This window comes from Rhinoraja longicauda, chromosome 20 (assembly GCF_053455715.1).
Source record: "Rhinoraja longicauda isolate Sanriku21f chromosome 20, sRhiLon1.1, whole genome shotgun sequence".
NCBI lineage: Eukaryota > Metazoa > Chordata > Chondrichthyes > Rajiformes > Arhynchobatidae > Rhinoraja > Rhinoraja longicauda.
The window spans coordinates 4,404,895-4,422,831 of NC_135972.1; the positions used below are offsets into that span (position 1 = coordinate 4,404,895).

At 37.3% G+C, this 17,937-nt stretch overlaps 1 protein-coding gene across 1 annotated transcript in view; it reads left to right on the forward strand.

Moving 5' to 3' along the window:
* Positions 1-17,937, forward strand: part of mkrn1 (makorin, ring finger protein, 1) — a 46,715-nt gene that overhangs the window by 21,613 nt on the left and 7,165 nt on the right. The window contains exons 3-5 of the mRNA XM_078416789.1: positions 2,521-2,765; positions 12,819-13,045; positions 16,588-16,802. Of these exons, the coding sequence (XP_078272915.1) occupies positions 2,521-2,765; positions 12,819-13,045; positions 16,588-16,802 (687 nt within the window). The remainder of the gene's footprint in view (positions 1-2,520; positions 2,766-12,818; positions 13,046-16,587; positions 16,803-17,937) is intronic.

Consider the following 17,937-nt stretch of genomic DNA (forward strand, 5'->3'; position numbering starts at 1 on the left):
TATTGAAGCTGACCTTGTGCTTTCAAATAATGTTGCTTAGGGACATGGTGTAGAGAAGAAATCAGAGGCGGTAGTCCAAGTTTAATTAATTTTTTGAGAATGAGAAATTTGTTCAGTACGAACTTGTCTCCAGGCAATGCTCCTGCAATAGATGAGCCTGCTGCTTGTTTTTATTTTATGGAACTGATTTTGGTGGAATTAGTACTGTAATATAATTCAACATATCTTTATGAAATTTGATATTTGTGCACCAAAGTGCCTTTGGAAGATCGAGAGAGCACTGCAGCTGGTAGAAAGTAGTGAATGTGTTTTCAAAAAAGAACATTTATTCATACTCTTAAGTAGCATTATCATTCAGATGTGCTATCTCCCACCATTACCGGCCAAACTACTGCTTTTGGTACTAGTTATTTTTTCCATGACAGTAAACATAAAGAAATCTTGCTAAGATTTGATTTAATGCTGCCAGCAAAATGAGAATCTTGTTTATATTTCAGCGGTACCTGCCAAGACAGTATTGTTTCTTGGATGTCATTCTCATTTTTCAACAGATTTAAGCAGTAGAAAAGGGTCCAAAGTCCCATATAAATTTGGTGTTGCGCCCTGGCAGTTACGTTTAATGAAATAAAACGGCTGTTATATCAACAACTCCTTTAGTGTTTCTTTAAATATCTTGATGATACGCTTTTTATTAGGGATGAGTTGGACCTAATGTTGCAAGCAGAAAATCATTTCCCTTGAGGGTTGAAATGTCTAATAAGCAATTTAGGAGCATTAGAGATTCATTTTCTAAGGTGTGCTAAATACAGCAGTTGTGCCTTTTTTGCTTTAAAAAATGAGAAATAGCAATACATTTTTAACAGGGGGATAGTCCAGATAATGCAAGTTTGTAAATTTGTGTGTAAGTTTCTTAAAGTATAGACAAAAATGAGCACGTGAACAATTATCTGATTGAAAATTAGCAAGAATTTGCATAGGCCTTTCGTGGAGGATCTTACTAGTATGGCAAGGAGCCTCTCTTGATAGCTGTATGTTCTTGGAATCGTACACCTCGCCAAGCCCACAGGAATCTACAAGCACTGACATCCAAGCACCCATTTGCATTAATCCTGAGTTCATGCTATTTTAATTCTTCCCCGTGTTCCCATCAACTCATCTACCACTTACTAACATGAAGGGCAATTTACAGTGGCAAATTACTCTATCACTCTACACATCTTTGGGATGTGGAAGGAAACCAAAGTTGTCGGGGGAAATCCAGGTGATCACAGACTCACTGCACAGAAATCAAAATGGAAACAGGGTTGCGGGAGCTATGTGGCTGCAGGTCTACTCGCTGTACCACCCATATTTTAATTGGCAAAAGAACACTATTATTTTGGTCCACATTTTTCATACCTGTGCATTTGTTTTCAGGAATGTCAAAACCTATTGAAATGTAGGTTTTATTTTGATATTAAAAAGTAAGGAAATAATGTCAATTGTACGGAACCTGAGCCGGATAATATATCCACAGCTAGTAATTAAGTAGCACCCTTTTAATGTAACAATATCGTGGGGTGTTTCACAAGAGGCATATATCAAATAAAAATTGAGAGCAGACTACAGAAGTAGGTATTGGGACAGATGTCTAAAGACTTGGTCAGAGAGGTAAGTTTCAAGAAGAAAGAGTTAGAAGCGTTTAGGAACTTGATGGTTAGCAGTGGGGCATTTAAAAATGGGATGTGAATAATGCCAGAGTTGGAGATTAAATGTCCCACTTAGTTGTGCGCTGAGAGGTTGCGAAGGACATGATCAAAGCCAAAGGGTTTTAAAATGTTATCAAAGCTTACTGAACTGCAAGCTAGTGTAGGTTAGGAAATAGATTTGGCGAATAGGTCTTAATGTGATTTAGAATAGGGCAGTGAAATTGTGGTTGAGCACAAGTTTGAGGGTTGAGATGGGGGCTTGAGGGAGTTGCTTTTTGGTCATTGATGGCAACAATGTTGTAAGTTATCTAGTTCAGTTTCAGGAAGCTACCACAGGATAGGGTGGAGTGGGTGGCAATGGAATACAGTTTTTGACTCCAAAGCATGAGTAGGAATTGGAAGGAGAAGCCAGTGCAGATAATTCTCCCACTAAATAACTGCTGCTCTCAGCACCAAATCTTGTCTCTGAGGAGGATCTATCTGAATGTGCTGACATTTGCTAGGGTTTACAGGGTTATATTAGTAGGAGGTTGAAATGCTCTTGAATAAAGTTGGATTTACATCCCAGTAGTGGACAGGATTTTTTTCCCCCTCTCTTTGAATGATTTGGAATCTTAGCCAACTGATCCATTCAAAGCTGAAATCAATAGGCGTGTAGAGGTGGTTTTGAGAAATATGGAACAAAGTTGAGCAATGAAGATAAAGTCCTGATGTAATTGAATGGTTAGAACCGGCTCAATAGCTAAATGGCCTCCTGTTATGTTCCTGCGAGAAAAAGTTGTTATCACGGGTTTATGTTGCATTAATTGTAACATCCCTAATTGATATACAGGTATGACCATGTGAAGCCGTCAAAGCAAGGATTGTCGGAGGTTCAGAGTGGTCCTACACCATTGATCCCGAAGGATTCTGCCACAGCATCAGCTGCTAAACTTACTCCACTTACCAAATTAAATGGTGAAATGAGCACAAAAACAGCAATGATTGAGGAATCCAAACCTTCAACAACAAGCTCTAATCTGGAGGACTGGGTTAATGCTGCAGAGTTTATACCTGGACAGCCATACTGTGGACGAAGTAAGCTGATTCGACATGTTTACGTGCTTGATACTTAACAAAATTAAAAAAACAAAACAACCTACTGTAGTATTTCTCAGTTTACTGTATATTTCAATATTCAACATTATTTACAATACTTGCAATGAACAGTTCCTTATCTACGATTCAAAACAAACAAGGGCTTCTTGTATAGGGCTAGGAAAATGGTTCTGGTTTGATTTTCTGTGAAGTTTTTGATTTTATTGAGATTTTGTGAAAATTGAGATTATAATGTTCACACGAAACCAGCACAACCATCAATGATTTATATTGGATGAAGGATGATGGGTTATGTGATTGTTTCTCTTGAAATAACCAATTTGTATTTTCCCCCCATAATACAAAATTGTTTAATGTGAATGGCATTTTTTTTCTTCGTTCCATTATGCGCCTTGGAAAATATTGTATACACAAGTAACCATGGTGTGGTCAAATTAAATGGGAGCCCACACCTTTAGGACACATGGCTTCATGCTTTGAGGAATAAAAGTATGAATGGGTAATCCTAAAAACTATCTTTGCCAATTACTAAGCAAAGTTTGCATACTTAAGGAAAGATAAATGCTGTAAGTACAGGGCAGGTTTCTTGGTTTCTTTCCTCAATGTTCAGGAAGATGAATCCAGAAAAATGTATGATGCACTTTGCAATTGTGACGCGGAGTAGAAGCATGCTAATTAAAGCTGGTACAGTGTATCACGTCATGTCTCAAGGTATACAGAACTGGTTTACCACCTGAAAAGAATATTGGCTGCACTTAATGGAACAGAATGCACTGGCATTTTTCTGGGAACTTTGAGGGATGGTGTGGAGGGAGGTGTGCAAATGGCAGTCAGTGAAACTACCTGTTGGTTATTGGCTGACGTCCATAAGTACAAATTAAATGTACCTGCAGCATTTGTTGAAATCACAGCAAATGGTTGTTCTCATGAACTCTAGCCATGTGGCATTTTAATTAAGCAGCTTGAAAGTAGATATATTACAGAAACATAGAAAATAGGTACAGGAGTAGTCCATTCGGCCCTTCGAGCCAGCACCGCCATTCAATATGATTATGGCTGATCATCCAAAATCAGTACCCCGTTCCGGCTTTTTCCCCATATCCATTGATTCCCTTAGCCCTAAGAGACTTGGAAACTATGTCATCGAGTGTAATATTCTTGAGGTTAATGTTAGGCTCTGAATAAAGTGGCTAACGGGCAGTGTTTAAATTTTACTTTCCCTCACCAAGGACTTATCAGCTGCACATGTAAATGCTGCAAAGACTGGATCAGCTGATTTTAAAAAAAAAGATGAGGTAACATTGTTTATCTGGCTTAATTGATGAAATCACGAACTTGCATTTGTCACTTTCAAAATGTAACCTGTTTATGATTTGGTGGTTGTGTTCTAAAGCCAGGTTACAGCAGCAGTTTTATGGCTTTGGTACTTAGCTGTTACAGACCAACACTCTTTTTCTTGTAATATTTATTGTTAAAAATTGAAGAGTATTTATTGAATTTGAAGTTGCTTTATTTATGGTTCCTAAGCCAAAATCAACCAATTATTATTTATCCTTTAACATCTAATTTCACAACAAAATACTGTAGATGCTGGCGATCTGAAATGCAGAAAACACTGGAAGTACTAGGGGCAGGCAGTGTGCGGAGAGGGGAAGAGAGTAAGATTAACGACCTTTTGTCAGTAATTCTCTCCCTCTCTTTCTCTCTCTCATTATGTACCCGCACAACATTTCTGGCATATTTTCTAATTTAAGGTGGACCCATTCCCGGAACGCTACAGCATAAATTCTATTTTTGAAATTCTCATGGCCTCTCTCCCAAGGTTTAGGTGCTGCCTCATCAATGAACTTGGACATTTGAGATCCACCTTAGATCTTCACCGTTCCACATTTGTAACAATGAGGCTTATAGTAAAAGTAAGGAGAATAGTTTACAATGTTTGAATACAAATTGAGAACCATAGCCACAATGATTACATGTTTATAAATTGTATGTCTTGGGTATTGAAGATGAATAATCTGATGTTAGCAATATTAGATTTTTTAAAACGGGTTAAATCCCTTCTGCCAGTAGCTTTTGTTAAAAGCCCATCAACATGTGCTAATTATTTATAATTTGTGTCCAGCGATATTAGTGTATAATGAACTTCCCAGAAGATAGATAAGTGGACCTATTTCCTTGTTCCCAAAGGGATTTTTAAGTGCTTGATCGTGTGAGTCTGCTTGTGGATGATCAGGTACAGAAACAGACCTGATTGTTAACCTGCTGCAATTGAAACCAGCAGAGGATACTGCAGCTCTGTGTTTCCACTGTTCACCTAGTTTCACAATGGCAGAGTTATGAATTTTCCGTAAATTTGTTTTTCAGATAGTAACAGGCAAACTCTGATAACCATATGAACGGGCATGCAATTATATTTTCCTTTGACGTTTCCTTCTTTATAAAACAAATTGAAAACCTTTTAGGTCTTTGTATATTCCGTGTTTTACCAGCCAAAAGGCAGTAGGTTTCTTCAAAGAATACTTTGGCAGCCTGGATATGAAGATACTCGGCTTGATCTTATATTTTGAATACTTGAAAGTTGGTGACCATTGCCATTAATAGCAGTTGTCTTGTACATGTCATCTTCACATTGATTTTAAAAAGGTGTAAATTTTGACGTCATTATATAGAGTTAGAATTTTAATGTGCAGAGGTTATTTTAAGGAACAAGCTTGTTTAGGAAATTTTCTGTTAACTTTGACGATGATCTAAAACTGTAAATTATGAGGTGTTTTATTATTCTAAACTGTGTTATTCCATTTTACGTATTGAGTGGGGAAAATATGGTTAGTCAAGGTCCAGACTATATAGTCTGTACCTGTAGAAGTCACAGAAGAAATCCTAAAAGGTGAGACTTCAATTGTCACCAGTGTTAAAATGTGTCACAAAGTTGGAGTAATTCTTAAATTTGTATTTTTGATATTTTTAAATTTTTCAATTGAGTACTATTGTTTTTAACTTTGGATATGCAAGCTTGTCTGGGATTTGAAACGTTTTTCTCTTTGGCAAGACTTTGAGGAATCAGAATAAAATTAATTTGTTTTTTGATTTTAATGGTGGATTGTACTTCATTCGGGGGTTTAACATAATTTCATTCGTCAGCTTTCCATGAAAGTGATTTCCATTAGAATCATTGCACAAACACCTTTCGACTGGTTACATATATTTGGCAACTGATATAGGAAGCATTCATTTACAAACCCGGTTGCAAGGAGCTGTAAATAAGGAGACAACTGGATTGAAATAGAAGACTGCAATCAAGCCATCTATTAGAATCATGTGCATTATTGCCGTTAAGTTACACATTACCTGACTCTTCTTCTGAATAGATCTTCAAGTGTGGTTTCTCTATATCTGGCCAATTACAGATTTCCTTATATTCCAGGTGTAGCTGAAAGGTGTGGTACTCTGCAGTATAAAATACATATTCACCTTGTTTATCAACTTGCTCTTGAAGTGCATCTTACATATTTTACAGTGCATAGAAATTGCTATTTATTTTGTGTAAGTTAATGCTATTTATTAAAATGCTTTGCAGTTTAAAATCTTTTGTATAAAAGATGCATGTCATAAGAATATCTCCATGCAGTTAGAGTTGTTAAAAAGCAGTAATATTTCATTTAATTTTATTACATCCCTTTTATATGTAGTCCATTTTGTGTCAAAATTGTTGTGTGTTATGGAGAGAGTGAGTTAAACATAATGGCAAATAGATGTTTAATGGGTGTGTGTTGGTGATTGATCAGTCTTTCCTATGGACTCTTCATCTGAGATGAAGTAACCTTTCATTTCTGTGCCATCAAAGCCTATGTAAAGAAAACACTTCAGATTTCTACTGATTGTGATTCCTTTTGCATAATAACATGCTTCGTCTTTTATATTGCCTAAAACATTTCTTGCGAGTTTGTGAAAAGCTTAAGTTACTGTGATTTTTTTCTTGTTTTCATTTTTAAGAGACATTCCTCACATAGTTGATCAATAGGAAGGGTATTGGAAGCCATTCACAGTCATGGATTCCATACACGTGATGGGAGTTGCAGATGTATTTTGTTGTTTTTTGGCTTAATTTAAGATTTTGATCAGATGATCGCTCAGATAATAGTGTTTGAATGTAGAAAAAAATGAATTGGTGGGCTGTGTATTTTAGAATCATTCTGCACTGATCTGAGGCTGTGGGTATTTTTTTTTGTAGCTCATGAACCATTTACACAAGTTTCAGGTCTGAGGCAAGAATTCATTAAAAATGTGAGATTGGTCACATGAAAATGTTATTTTGTGCATAATGTGCATGCCTGTGCACTATTTTGTACAGAACTGGATTATTTGATTTGATTTGAATTTTGAAAAAGATTCTGGATCTTTGGAACTTATCATTGTTATCCTGCTCATTCAACGTAAGGATTGGAGTGCGATCACAAGCCCAAAATCTAGGATGCCCTTAATGCAGCAGCTTTAATATAAATATTTGAACTTTCACTTAGATATTTGTTGTGCTGAGTTTCTTCATTGTGAAGTCAGAACAAGCGTTTGTCTGGCTGGTTAAGCAATGATATGACTTCACTACAGTGGAAGCTGCAAACTAATGCATCAGCACCTCTCATCTTGTGAGCATTTTTAATCTGGGCCAGTAATTTTCTGGAAAGTAATGCCTCAAACATTGAAATTATGACTCCACATGTATCTAATGAACAACTTACAACTAAATCAACAAAACTATAGTTCAAATTGGCAAGTTAGATGATTTTGCGAATCACTAATTGATTTGTATATGCCACTGTCATGTGTGTCTTCCTGGCCGTTGGAATCGATCATGGAAATATGGTACTTTAAATTCATAAATTGGTACCATCTAAAAGGATATTGTTAACTGAAAAGATGTAAACCTTCAAGTAGGATAATTATATTAAACATTCCTATTTTTACAAAGAGGCGATCAATAATTTAATGGAGTGAAACCTCAGACACATGTTGCAGGGCATACCTCAGTATTGCAGGGCATACCCCTGACTGAGAACTAATTGAGGGCATTAATGCATGCATTGGCAGCTGCTGAGAGGGGGGAAGAGACTCTGTGCTAACTGGCCTTACCTACAGCTGTTTGCGAGATGGAATGCCACCCGACCTTTTGAACCAGCAGTAACTTCTTAAATTTAATTTTCAATAGCCTATTCAAAAGAATGCTCTTCTAAATTTTCCTTATTTTGAAATTTAAAAAATAAGCAGAATAAAGATGTTCCCCTTTGGGCTGAATGGATCTATCTACCATTGGGATAACATGCCATAATCCATTCAGAGAGGGAGACGTGTTTGTTCCTTGGTGTATAAAGAAATTTGTAACCGAGACTGATTCCTGAAACTTTTCTGGTGTTGGGATCACCAGACAAACATTCTCCGATCTATGTTCCCTCTCATTACATTGGCTACCCTTTCCCACTGCTATGGACACTTGTAATATAATCGCTGGGTTAGTGGTGAAGAAAGGTTGCTTAGACATAGTTTGCATTTCTTGTGGAACAATGGATATGAAGCAAAGGATGAGGTAGAGACGTTGAAACTATCTCAAGTGAAAGAATTGAGGGGAATAATCTTCTAGCTGTCATTTAGGTAGGTAATTAGGAAAGATTTTTCATAATAGAAATACATAATTCTTAAAGACTGCACTGAATTTTATGACAAAATCCACTATATTACAATTGCAGTAGTTGTCATTTATGTGTTGATTGTTTTCAAGGCCCATGGATCCAATGTAGGAAAATGCAGATCAGACAGGATTGGAATGAATGGCAGAGACGGCAGAAACTGGTTTGTTCCAGTTTCTCTGCGTTTTCTCGCCAGAGTTTCCCCACACTGACTTTGCATACTGCAGGTTCATGGTTGTCTTCTTTCCTCCTCTCAACCTTCCACTTATCAGTTGTGTGTTTGTTCAGATTAGTTATTTTAATGTAACCTTTGGCCTTAATGTGTGGAAATATTTGAATGATTATTCATTCGTGGGAGATCATGTCTCTGGTTGATTGAGTGTTTTGCAGAGGTAACCAAGCGGACAGGGTGGTGGCATTGTCTATGTGGACTTTAGCAGGGTAGGCTGGTCCAGAAAGTTAGAATGCATGGTCCAGGGCGAGATAGCAAATTGGAGGCAAATTTGGCTCAGTAATGGGAGGCAGGGAGTGGTAATGGACAGTAGCTTTTTTATATTGAACTAGTGGTTTGCTACAAGGATCAATGCTGGGTCATTTATTGTTTATCACGTAAATTATTTGGAAGAGAATGTAGGTGAAATGATTAGACTGTATTAGAGGAAATGGGTGTATGGTGAGAGGGGAAAGGCTTAAAAAGGATCGGAGGGGTGTGTTTCCACACAGATGGAGGTAGGTATAGGGAACAAGCTTCCCGGCAAGGTGGATGGGGCAGGTATAATTATACAATGTTTTAAAAAAAAAATTGGACAGTTCCATGGATAAGAGATTTAGAGGGGTATTGGCCAAATGCAGGCAAATGGATTGTTCATTAATGAAAGCTTGAAGTTAGTGATATGGCAGGAATAATTTGACGCAAATCAGTGGCCAGTTGCACTGTGGGTAATTGTTTTATAGGCAGTTGTTGACATTTTATCCAGCAGTAGTTGACCTTATATGGGCTTTAAGTTTCCGTTTCCATATGGAGCTATGCAAACAATTATGAAGCTTAAAATGCGGTGTATTTTTGGATGTCAGTGACATTGCAATTGTGGAAGGAAACTCCAGGCCCTTCTGAAATGAGCTGAGTAATTTTGGATATCATTTAATGAGAATTAAGTAAGCCTAATTAAATTTAAATAATTAGTTTTGCTTTTCATGTTGCTTGTTAATGGTCATTGGTTATGAATTGACCAAAATTAAAAATCAAATGGCATCCTTTAATGCCAAAGTGGTCGACAGTAAGATAAGCATAGTCATTTTCATGAAATCTTCAGGGTTCTCATCTTTGGTATTTCCATACTTCAATGTTAAATTTTATGAAATTCACTTTTTACCTGATGAACAGTTTGAATAAATCAGTGCAAGGTTGAACAGAGTAACTTAATATATAATTAATCAATATGAGATGTGTGCCATTAAATACGGCTTACGATTTGAATTCTATAGTTCAGATAAGTAAACAATCGAAATAGTTTTGTTCATTTACACATTCAAATAATTAAACGTCAGTAATGATCGGGAATTGAGGTGAAGATAATGCTGTTCAAAATTCTGATATCAACTTAGTTTAAAAAAATAAATGTCAGGAATATTTTTCAAATTCGGGATCCATGTTCTGAAACAATTGCTAAAGCTACTGATTATTCGAAATCTTTTTGTGATACTGCAATGCTGTCAGAGCATTTCTACGTGCTACAGTTAGAATAGTGCACATAGAGAATAGTTTTTATCATGTATACCTCAGCCAAATCCATTTTTATAAAATGCCCCTCCAGCAACTTCATGTGATTGCCCAAATAATTCTCCAGCCTGCTTTCCAGTCCCAGACTGCAGCGATCTATCATGGAATTATGCAGCTGCTCATTAATTTCAAATATGCTTTCTACATTTGAGGAATAATGTATGAGCCTCAGAAAGCATTCTCCAAATATACAGTAAGGTTTCCTTTAGATTTAACCCTTTTGGATAACCATTTTAACTTGGTGAGTACTATTTAAATGTTAAAACACCCATGGTTCCAAGTGCTTTCCTAATTTTATTATACAATCCACAAATTACTGATTAACTTAACTGTATCAGCTTTGTAAATATTATGAAAGTTGTTTGGGAACTTGTGGATTTAAGGATCAGTTTTGAGTTCATTTTATTACTGCATTTGTATGTATTATGTGGAAATGAATTTAAGACTGAGTTACTTTTGGTTCAGGCTTTGATATTTTGTTTTAAGCATAAAGGTATTGAAAACTAAAGGCACATATAAGGGTCAAAGTATTTTAAACCTACAGTAAGTATTGAGACACTATGACTGGGAGTGGTCTTTAAGTTTGCTTTTAGTGTTATATTTGTTTTGTATTTGTAAAGGGGCTCCTCCAATTCTGCAGAAGCCAAGATCTGTTGTTAAAATGTTAAGAGCACATCAATATACAGTTTTGTTTTATTTTTATCGTGTCAAAATAATCATAGCTGTTTTATTTCTTTGATTTAATAAAGGAAATAAAATCAACATCCTGTGGTTTATGCTGCTTTTATGGATATTGATAATTGATAATGATGCAGTTGGCAGTCTGAAGGGCCTGGGAAACTACAACTGAAAATTTTGCATATTCTTTAGATCCTTGCATTGCAAAATCTTCCCGAGAAACTGCTGAACCTTTGAGTGAAGTTCCTGGTTATACTGTAAAAGCCCATATTGATGTACATGTGATTTATGCTTGCTTTGGGGTTATCATAAACTTGAATATCAACTGTTCCATCGCCAGCATAAGTTGGCCTGTTTTTGCATTTGGCTTTCTGCTCTAGTGTATGTACAGAAGTCTCACTTTTCAATATTCCACCATACTAGGGGAAAGAAATTTAGCCGTTATCCTTTTAATTGTAGATCTTTTAGCATCTGCTAAAATAACACTTCACTCAAACATCTGCTCTAACATGAACCAAGGAACTGGATCCAAACGAAATGAGTCTTTTCGGTGCAGATAATAAGCTAGTCTGGGTGGCAGAAGGAACTACAAGAGGTTTTTTTAGCATCTAAACCCACATGAAATTATAGAGAAAAAAAATGAGGGATTAGTGAGTTACCTGCAAACTTTCCTGAGTTTAAAACTGTAACAACAATGGCTAGTTGTGATTGACATTTTGCAGCCCTGGTACACGTGGACAGGAGTAATTTACAAGCCATACATGATCTTTTTGTCTGCTGTTTACTGTACATAGAGGAGTTGAGAATGAGACCAATCTGACTCGTACAGTGCCAGATGTGAGTGAATTATTACCTATTTTTAAACCTGGTGTTCGCTATAATCTTGCATGTATGTTGATAATTAATAGTTAGAAATAAGATTGTACTGCTGTCAATTTAGTTTGTCTTGGACTGGCTTGTATTCTATCGTCCATGTGACAAATGTGAGTTATCAAAAATCAATGCTGAAACGGTTACAACAATGGCTTTATTTTAAAATGTGCTTTGATTACTTTTTTGCATTCATGTAAAAAAACTGCATAGAAAATCAATCATATATTGCAAATTTGTGAAAATGTTTTTTAAAGAAAAACTGACATCCATAAGAGTTCAAGATAGCATAGGACGAGCCATCATTCTTTCCTTGTGGAAAATGCTTCAGGTTCCATTAACTCAGGCCTGAACTTCAGGAATTTGACAATTCTGGTCAAACGGGCCATCAAATATTTTCATACAAGTTGAACAGTGGCATAGCAGTAATTTGGGAGCAAGGCCCTATCTCGAATGTGAAATAAACCTAACAGCGTGCCCATCCCATAGCCACTGCAAATAAAACATGGTTCCCTTTAGAAAAAGGTTACTAAAAGTTACCTACAACGTGATCTCACTCAGTTCTCATTGTAGTTTGGAGATTGACTATTTTGCTTTTAAAGACAAAGGCGACTTGCATAACCTGCAATGGGTCCACCTTTTCCTTGCAATATTGAATTCCATCAAAGTCCATGAATTCATATTCAGTATAATCTCATTCCTTATTTGATATAATGAGATACCTAATCATGGTATAAAGCACAAGTTACCCCACTGCATTTGCTGAGTTAGATGACTTGATCTAATGGGTTACATGCAGACTTAATTGAGATTCTTCTTTAGAAGTTTTATTTAATTATAATTTGGGGACAAGATTTCAAAATAAAACCAGCCGCCCACTGCAATTTGCCCAAAAGTATTTCACTGTTTTTCTTTTGCATTCTATTGGATGATGTTTAATGCAATCTAAATAGAGAATATTATTGGAACATATTATTCCTGTTGGTAACTAGTTATAGGATAATTTAAAAATTCTCATTACAGCTACACCAACTTACCAGGAAGCAAGAATGGAAAAGTTGTTAATAGAAGGGAGCACTGAGGCCCCACAAACTGGTGAAGATGTGAAGAAACAGATGTGTCCGTACGCTGCAGTGGGCGAGTGCCGATATGGTGTGAACTGTGTCTACCTCCATGGGGATGTGTGTGATATGTGTGGCCTGCAGGTTCTTCACCCCACTGACGCCTCACAAAGATCCGACCACATAAAGGCAAGTCATTGAACAGCAAGAGAGGATGTTGAGCTTTAAAGCTTTTAGGTTGATCAGGGAGAAAATTAAGAATTAAGATGTGCTTAATCTGTATCAGCTGTTTATGATTTATAACAAAATATAATTGCTGGATAATTGTGCAATTTGCTTTTGCCATTTTCTCCACTGCTACGTTAATTTAGTTTAGAGATACAGCGCGGAAACTGGCCCTTCAGCCCACTGACTCCGTGCTGACCAGCGATCCCCGCACGCTTGCTCGGGTTTAACTCTGATAGTCAATGAAACATTTAATTTACTTAAACCAGCTGTTAGAATGCTCATCTTAAGGTAATTAAATCATGTCGAATTATGCAGCTGATATTAGTACTGTAATATAAAATGCTAAAGAAAACTAACACTTTGAGTAATGGCACTCTTTTTGAAGGACTTTCCCATTTTATGTGGCCAAATAGCAATACAAACTGAAAAAAGCCATTCGATTTTTTTTATTGTGGATGTTACAGCATCAAAATATTCCTTATGGAGCACACTCTGCTTCACAGCATGTTAAAATAAGCACTTAAATGCAGCAAAAGTTATTTATTTTATTGTTTTCCTTAAGCAACTTCAAGTAGTACTTCATCCCAAAGTAAAGCATGCTAGCTGACTGACAGTGATGCCTGCAAACCATGTTCAGTGCCACTTCTTACCTTGGAGCAGATAATTGCATTTAATGGTATCATGTGTGGCCCAGCGTCCCAGCATGCAGCTGAAGCAATTTTAATTGGGTCAGAGGGATTGTGTATTGCTCCTCCCAGAGCATTGTTTCCAATCGACTTATTACTTGCATCGTTTGTGTAACAAGCAGCGTACATAACTAAAGACATTAATGAGCTTTTGTGATGCACATTGTCGAAAGATTAGAGCTCTGAGATGCAAATAACCTCTGGTGTCCCAGTGCATAATAATCAAAAGGCCGGCGGGCAGATAATATCACTTATTAGGAAGAACATTATTGTTTATTGGTTACAAAAGCAGGGTGGTAATGATTGGTAAAACTACCTGCAGAATTGTACAGTGCTAGTTAAGGAAGGATGTTAATGCATTGAAAACTCACCAGAGAAGGCTTCCCAGATTAATATGGAATGTGTGGGTGGTCTTGAGAAGTTGGGCTGCCATGGCCTGTATCTCGCGGAGATGAGAGGAGACAATTGAACGTTTTTTGGAACTTAAAAGACTGGATGTTGAGAGGATGTTTCCTCTTGTGGGAGAATCTAGGGGAATACTGTTTAAAAAAAAAAAAAAAAAAAAAAAGTTGCTGGTGAAATAATTTCTCTGAATGATGAGTGTCTACAGAACAGACTTTGTCAAAGGGTAGGTAGTTGATGTGCAGTGAACCCGAGTGGCCATCAGATGGAAACCTTGGAAGAATGTGCAGGTTTGTAGGTTAATTGGCTTGGTAAATGTAAAAATTGTCCCCAGTGGGTGTAGGATTGCGTTAATATGCGGGAATCGCTGATCGGCGTGGGCCGAAGGACCTGTTTCCGCGCTGTATCTCTAAACTAAACTATGTGAGGTATTGGATCGTGTGGAAGTAGAATGTGGGTGTCTAGATTGTGCGGAAAGGAAAAGGTAAAAGAACAGATGGTGAATCTCCTGTGCTTGCAAACTGTTGGAGCTTGTTTTAATCTTTCCTCGGTTTTAATCTTCCAGTCCCAGCCACATCTTTGTAAATGCCTGCATCCTCTTCAATACAAGCAAATCTTTTCTGTAATGTGATTAAAACTATATGCAAAACTCACTGCACAACTAGTGTTGGGAAGTCCAGCAAGACCTGCTTGCTCATGTATTCAATACCTTGGCCACTAAAGGATAGAATCTAATAGGCTGCTTAATCAACATGAGATGTCCACAGATCCTGAAAGGTAACAGGACATCATCTCCAAGGTCTGTATCTTCCCACTACTCACTGTACTTAATATTTCCTTGGCTCGTTACAATTCCAGAGATGCATTACCTTGCACTTCTCTGGATTAAATTCCATTTGTCACTTTGGTCAGATAAAATGGGTTTTAATGTTTTTTGAGCAGGCTTACATGTGCAACTTCGTCTTTATAAAATCCATGTAGACTTTATCAAATGCATTTCCTTCATTAATACTTTGTTCCTTAGAAAAAGGCAAAGGTTACCTCTGTCATACAAGGTTTAGCGCTGTGTGAATAGCTCCCTTTCCTGCAGGTAAGATTCTTACAAACAAGAGGGTCCATCTAAAGTTTATTATTTTTCAATTGGCTCCTTTTCATTGGACAGATTCCTTGATGTAAGCATCATTACAACCCAAAGAATGAGGATAGCAGCAGCACTTGTATGCAATTAATGTTCTGGAGCAGTTCTCTGCCTTGATGCGGGGTTCCTCAAAACCAAGTGTGTTCTTTTATGCATACTAGTTATAACTTTCATTACTTTCTTTGACACCAATATCCCTGATGGATATGAGACCATATTTAGAGTACATGGACCCACTGTTAGTTGGGTATTGATTGGATTGAGTAGTCTGCAGTCAAGTCCATCATGGACTTGTCACTTAATCATAGTCACAGAGCAAAACAGCCCCTCGGCCCAACTATTCCATGCCGAACAATTTGCTTAACTGAGCTAATTGCACTTTCCTGCACCTGGAACATGCCCCTCCAAACCTTTCCTGTCCATGTTCCTTGCTAAATGTTTCTAACCTGCCTCTTCCATTTCCTTTGGTTGCTTATTCCATATATCCTCTGTCTCGCTTCAGGGTGCATTGCATTAGGAAGGCTGGAAGTATCGTCAAGGATGCCAGCCATCCTGGCCATTCATTCCCTTTCCTCACTTCTACCCTCTAGGAGATACAGGAACTGCTAAGTCCGAATGCGCAGACTTTGGAACATTTGCTATCAGGCGCCTGAAATCATCTCTCTCACACCCCCTTCCTGGAGATGCTACCCCTTGTCTTAGTCTACTTCATTCAGTTATTCTAGCATTGCATTTGAGCATTTTTGCACTATTTCAGCTTTATTTATTAAGTGTATCATCAGTTGTATTTATATTGTTTACTTTGAGCTTTATGCAATCAACCAATTTTATTACATATGACAAATAAACCTGAATCTGCTTTGCCCAAAAGTCTTGTTGAACTACTGAACTCTTGCTAGGTAACACCTTTAGGTCCACAATATTACTGTTGCATAATGCAAAAGGACTTGACTGGCTTATATTCATATTAATTTGTTTGAACCATGTTTAGCTCTTTTAAAAAGGGTTTTTAGTTATGTAAAAGAAACACATTGAATTGCTAATAATTTTAGTTCTTCTGTGCAGTCACAATCTTGGACAATATTTTTGATTCTATAATTTTTCTATTGATGAGATGATAAACAATTCTCTTGGAACTCTTTGAAGATGCAGTATTTTACTATTACGCTTATTTCAGTTTCAATGTGAATATTATCTTTGATTTACACTTCTTAAATTTTTCAACTTCTAAAATTGCAATATTGTGTTCTCTTGACGTGTAGATGTTCTTTCCATAGGCTTGCATCGAGGCCCATGAGAAGGATATGGAGCTATCTTTTGCCATCCAACGGAGCAAGGACATTATATGTGGCATCTGCATGGAAGTGATATACGAGAAAACAAATGCAAATGAGCGGCGTTTTGGAATCATGTCCAACTGCAATCACGCCTACTGTCTCAACTGTATTCGGAAATGGAGGAGCGCTAAACAATTTGAGAACAAGATTGTAAAGTAAGTCCTTGAAATTTTAATTAATTTGGCTGTTTATGAACTTAAAAGAATCATTCAAAGGGAACACAATGTGGATACTGAAAATATGGAAAAATAAAATGCTGCTAAGTGTTTATTAACTGAAATACTTTGAGTTTAGAAGCATAACATGGTGAGTGGGAATAAGGTTCCACACCCCATGTGTGGGTTGAAGTTCACTCCAACAGTGTCAGAAACCAAAGAACAACTGATCTGTTGATCGTATTGGAAAATGACATCTGGAAGCACCGTGATAGAAACAGTGTCTCCCAAGGGTGCTTTCTATCTCTGAAGATGCATCACACAGGGTCTGTGATCTGATTCATAGATTTGGCAAATAAACTCAGTCAGTTGGTGTACAATGTTTGCACATAACCAATTAATCTTGTTCGTCAGTGGTGGGAAGTATGCAGATATGAATTGGGAGCCATTTGGCCTATCAAGGCTACTCCATCATTCACTGAGAACAAGGCAGATGCTCTCCATATTTCTGCATATCCTCAGTCAGCATTTCCCCATTACTTATCAAGTACCTAACTATGCCTTTAAAATACTTCAAACCTCTTCTACCACTCTTTGAGGAAGAGAAGGTTTCAAAGACACTGATGAAAACGCATGCATTATGCAAGTCTGGTGTCACAATGAGAGAAGGGGAACTACATGTCTTATTAGGGTAAGTAAAGGGCCTGCCCCACTTAGGCTATTTTAAGGCGACTGCCGGCGACTAGGCAGTCGTGAGGGCATGATCGTGAGGAGTCTTCCAAATATCATAGTGGATCTCGGCGCGTCGCCGAGAAATCAAACGGTTTGAAATCTCTCGGCGACAGCTGGCTTGTCCCCAGGCATCGTAGCTTATTGCAGTCGCTGTCGCATGCTGTCCCCAGGTTTGATAGGTTCTCTTAAGATACATTTAGAAGCACAAAATAAGTAAAGTAATTTCAAAATACCATAAAATGCTTGTGTTTAACCAATTTATTTACCGTCAGGACATTTGACAGGTAGATTGGAGGCGACAGTTTGACGGTCAGGTAAGCGTGGGAATTTTCGCGATGTTTTTGGCCTCAGCCATTACATTTAAAGTGGGCTCCAAACCCAGATATTCAACCCAGAAACCAGA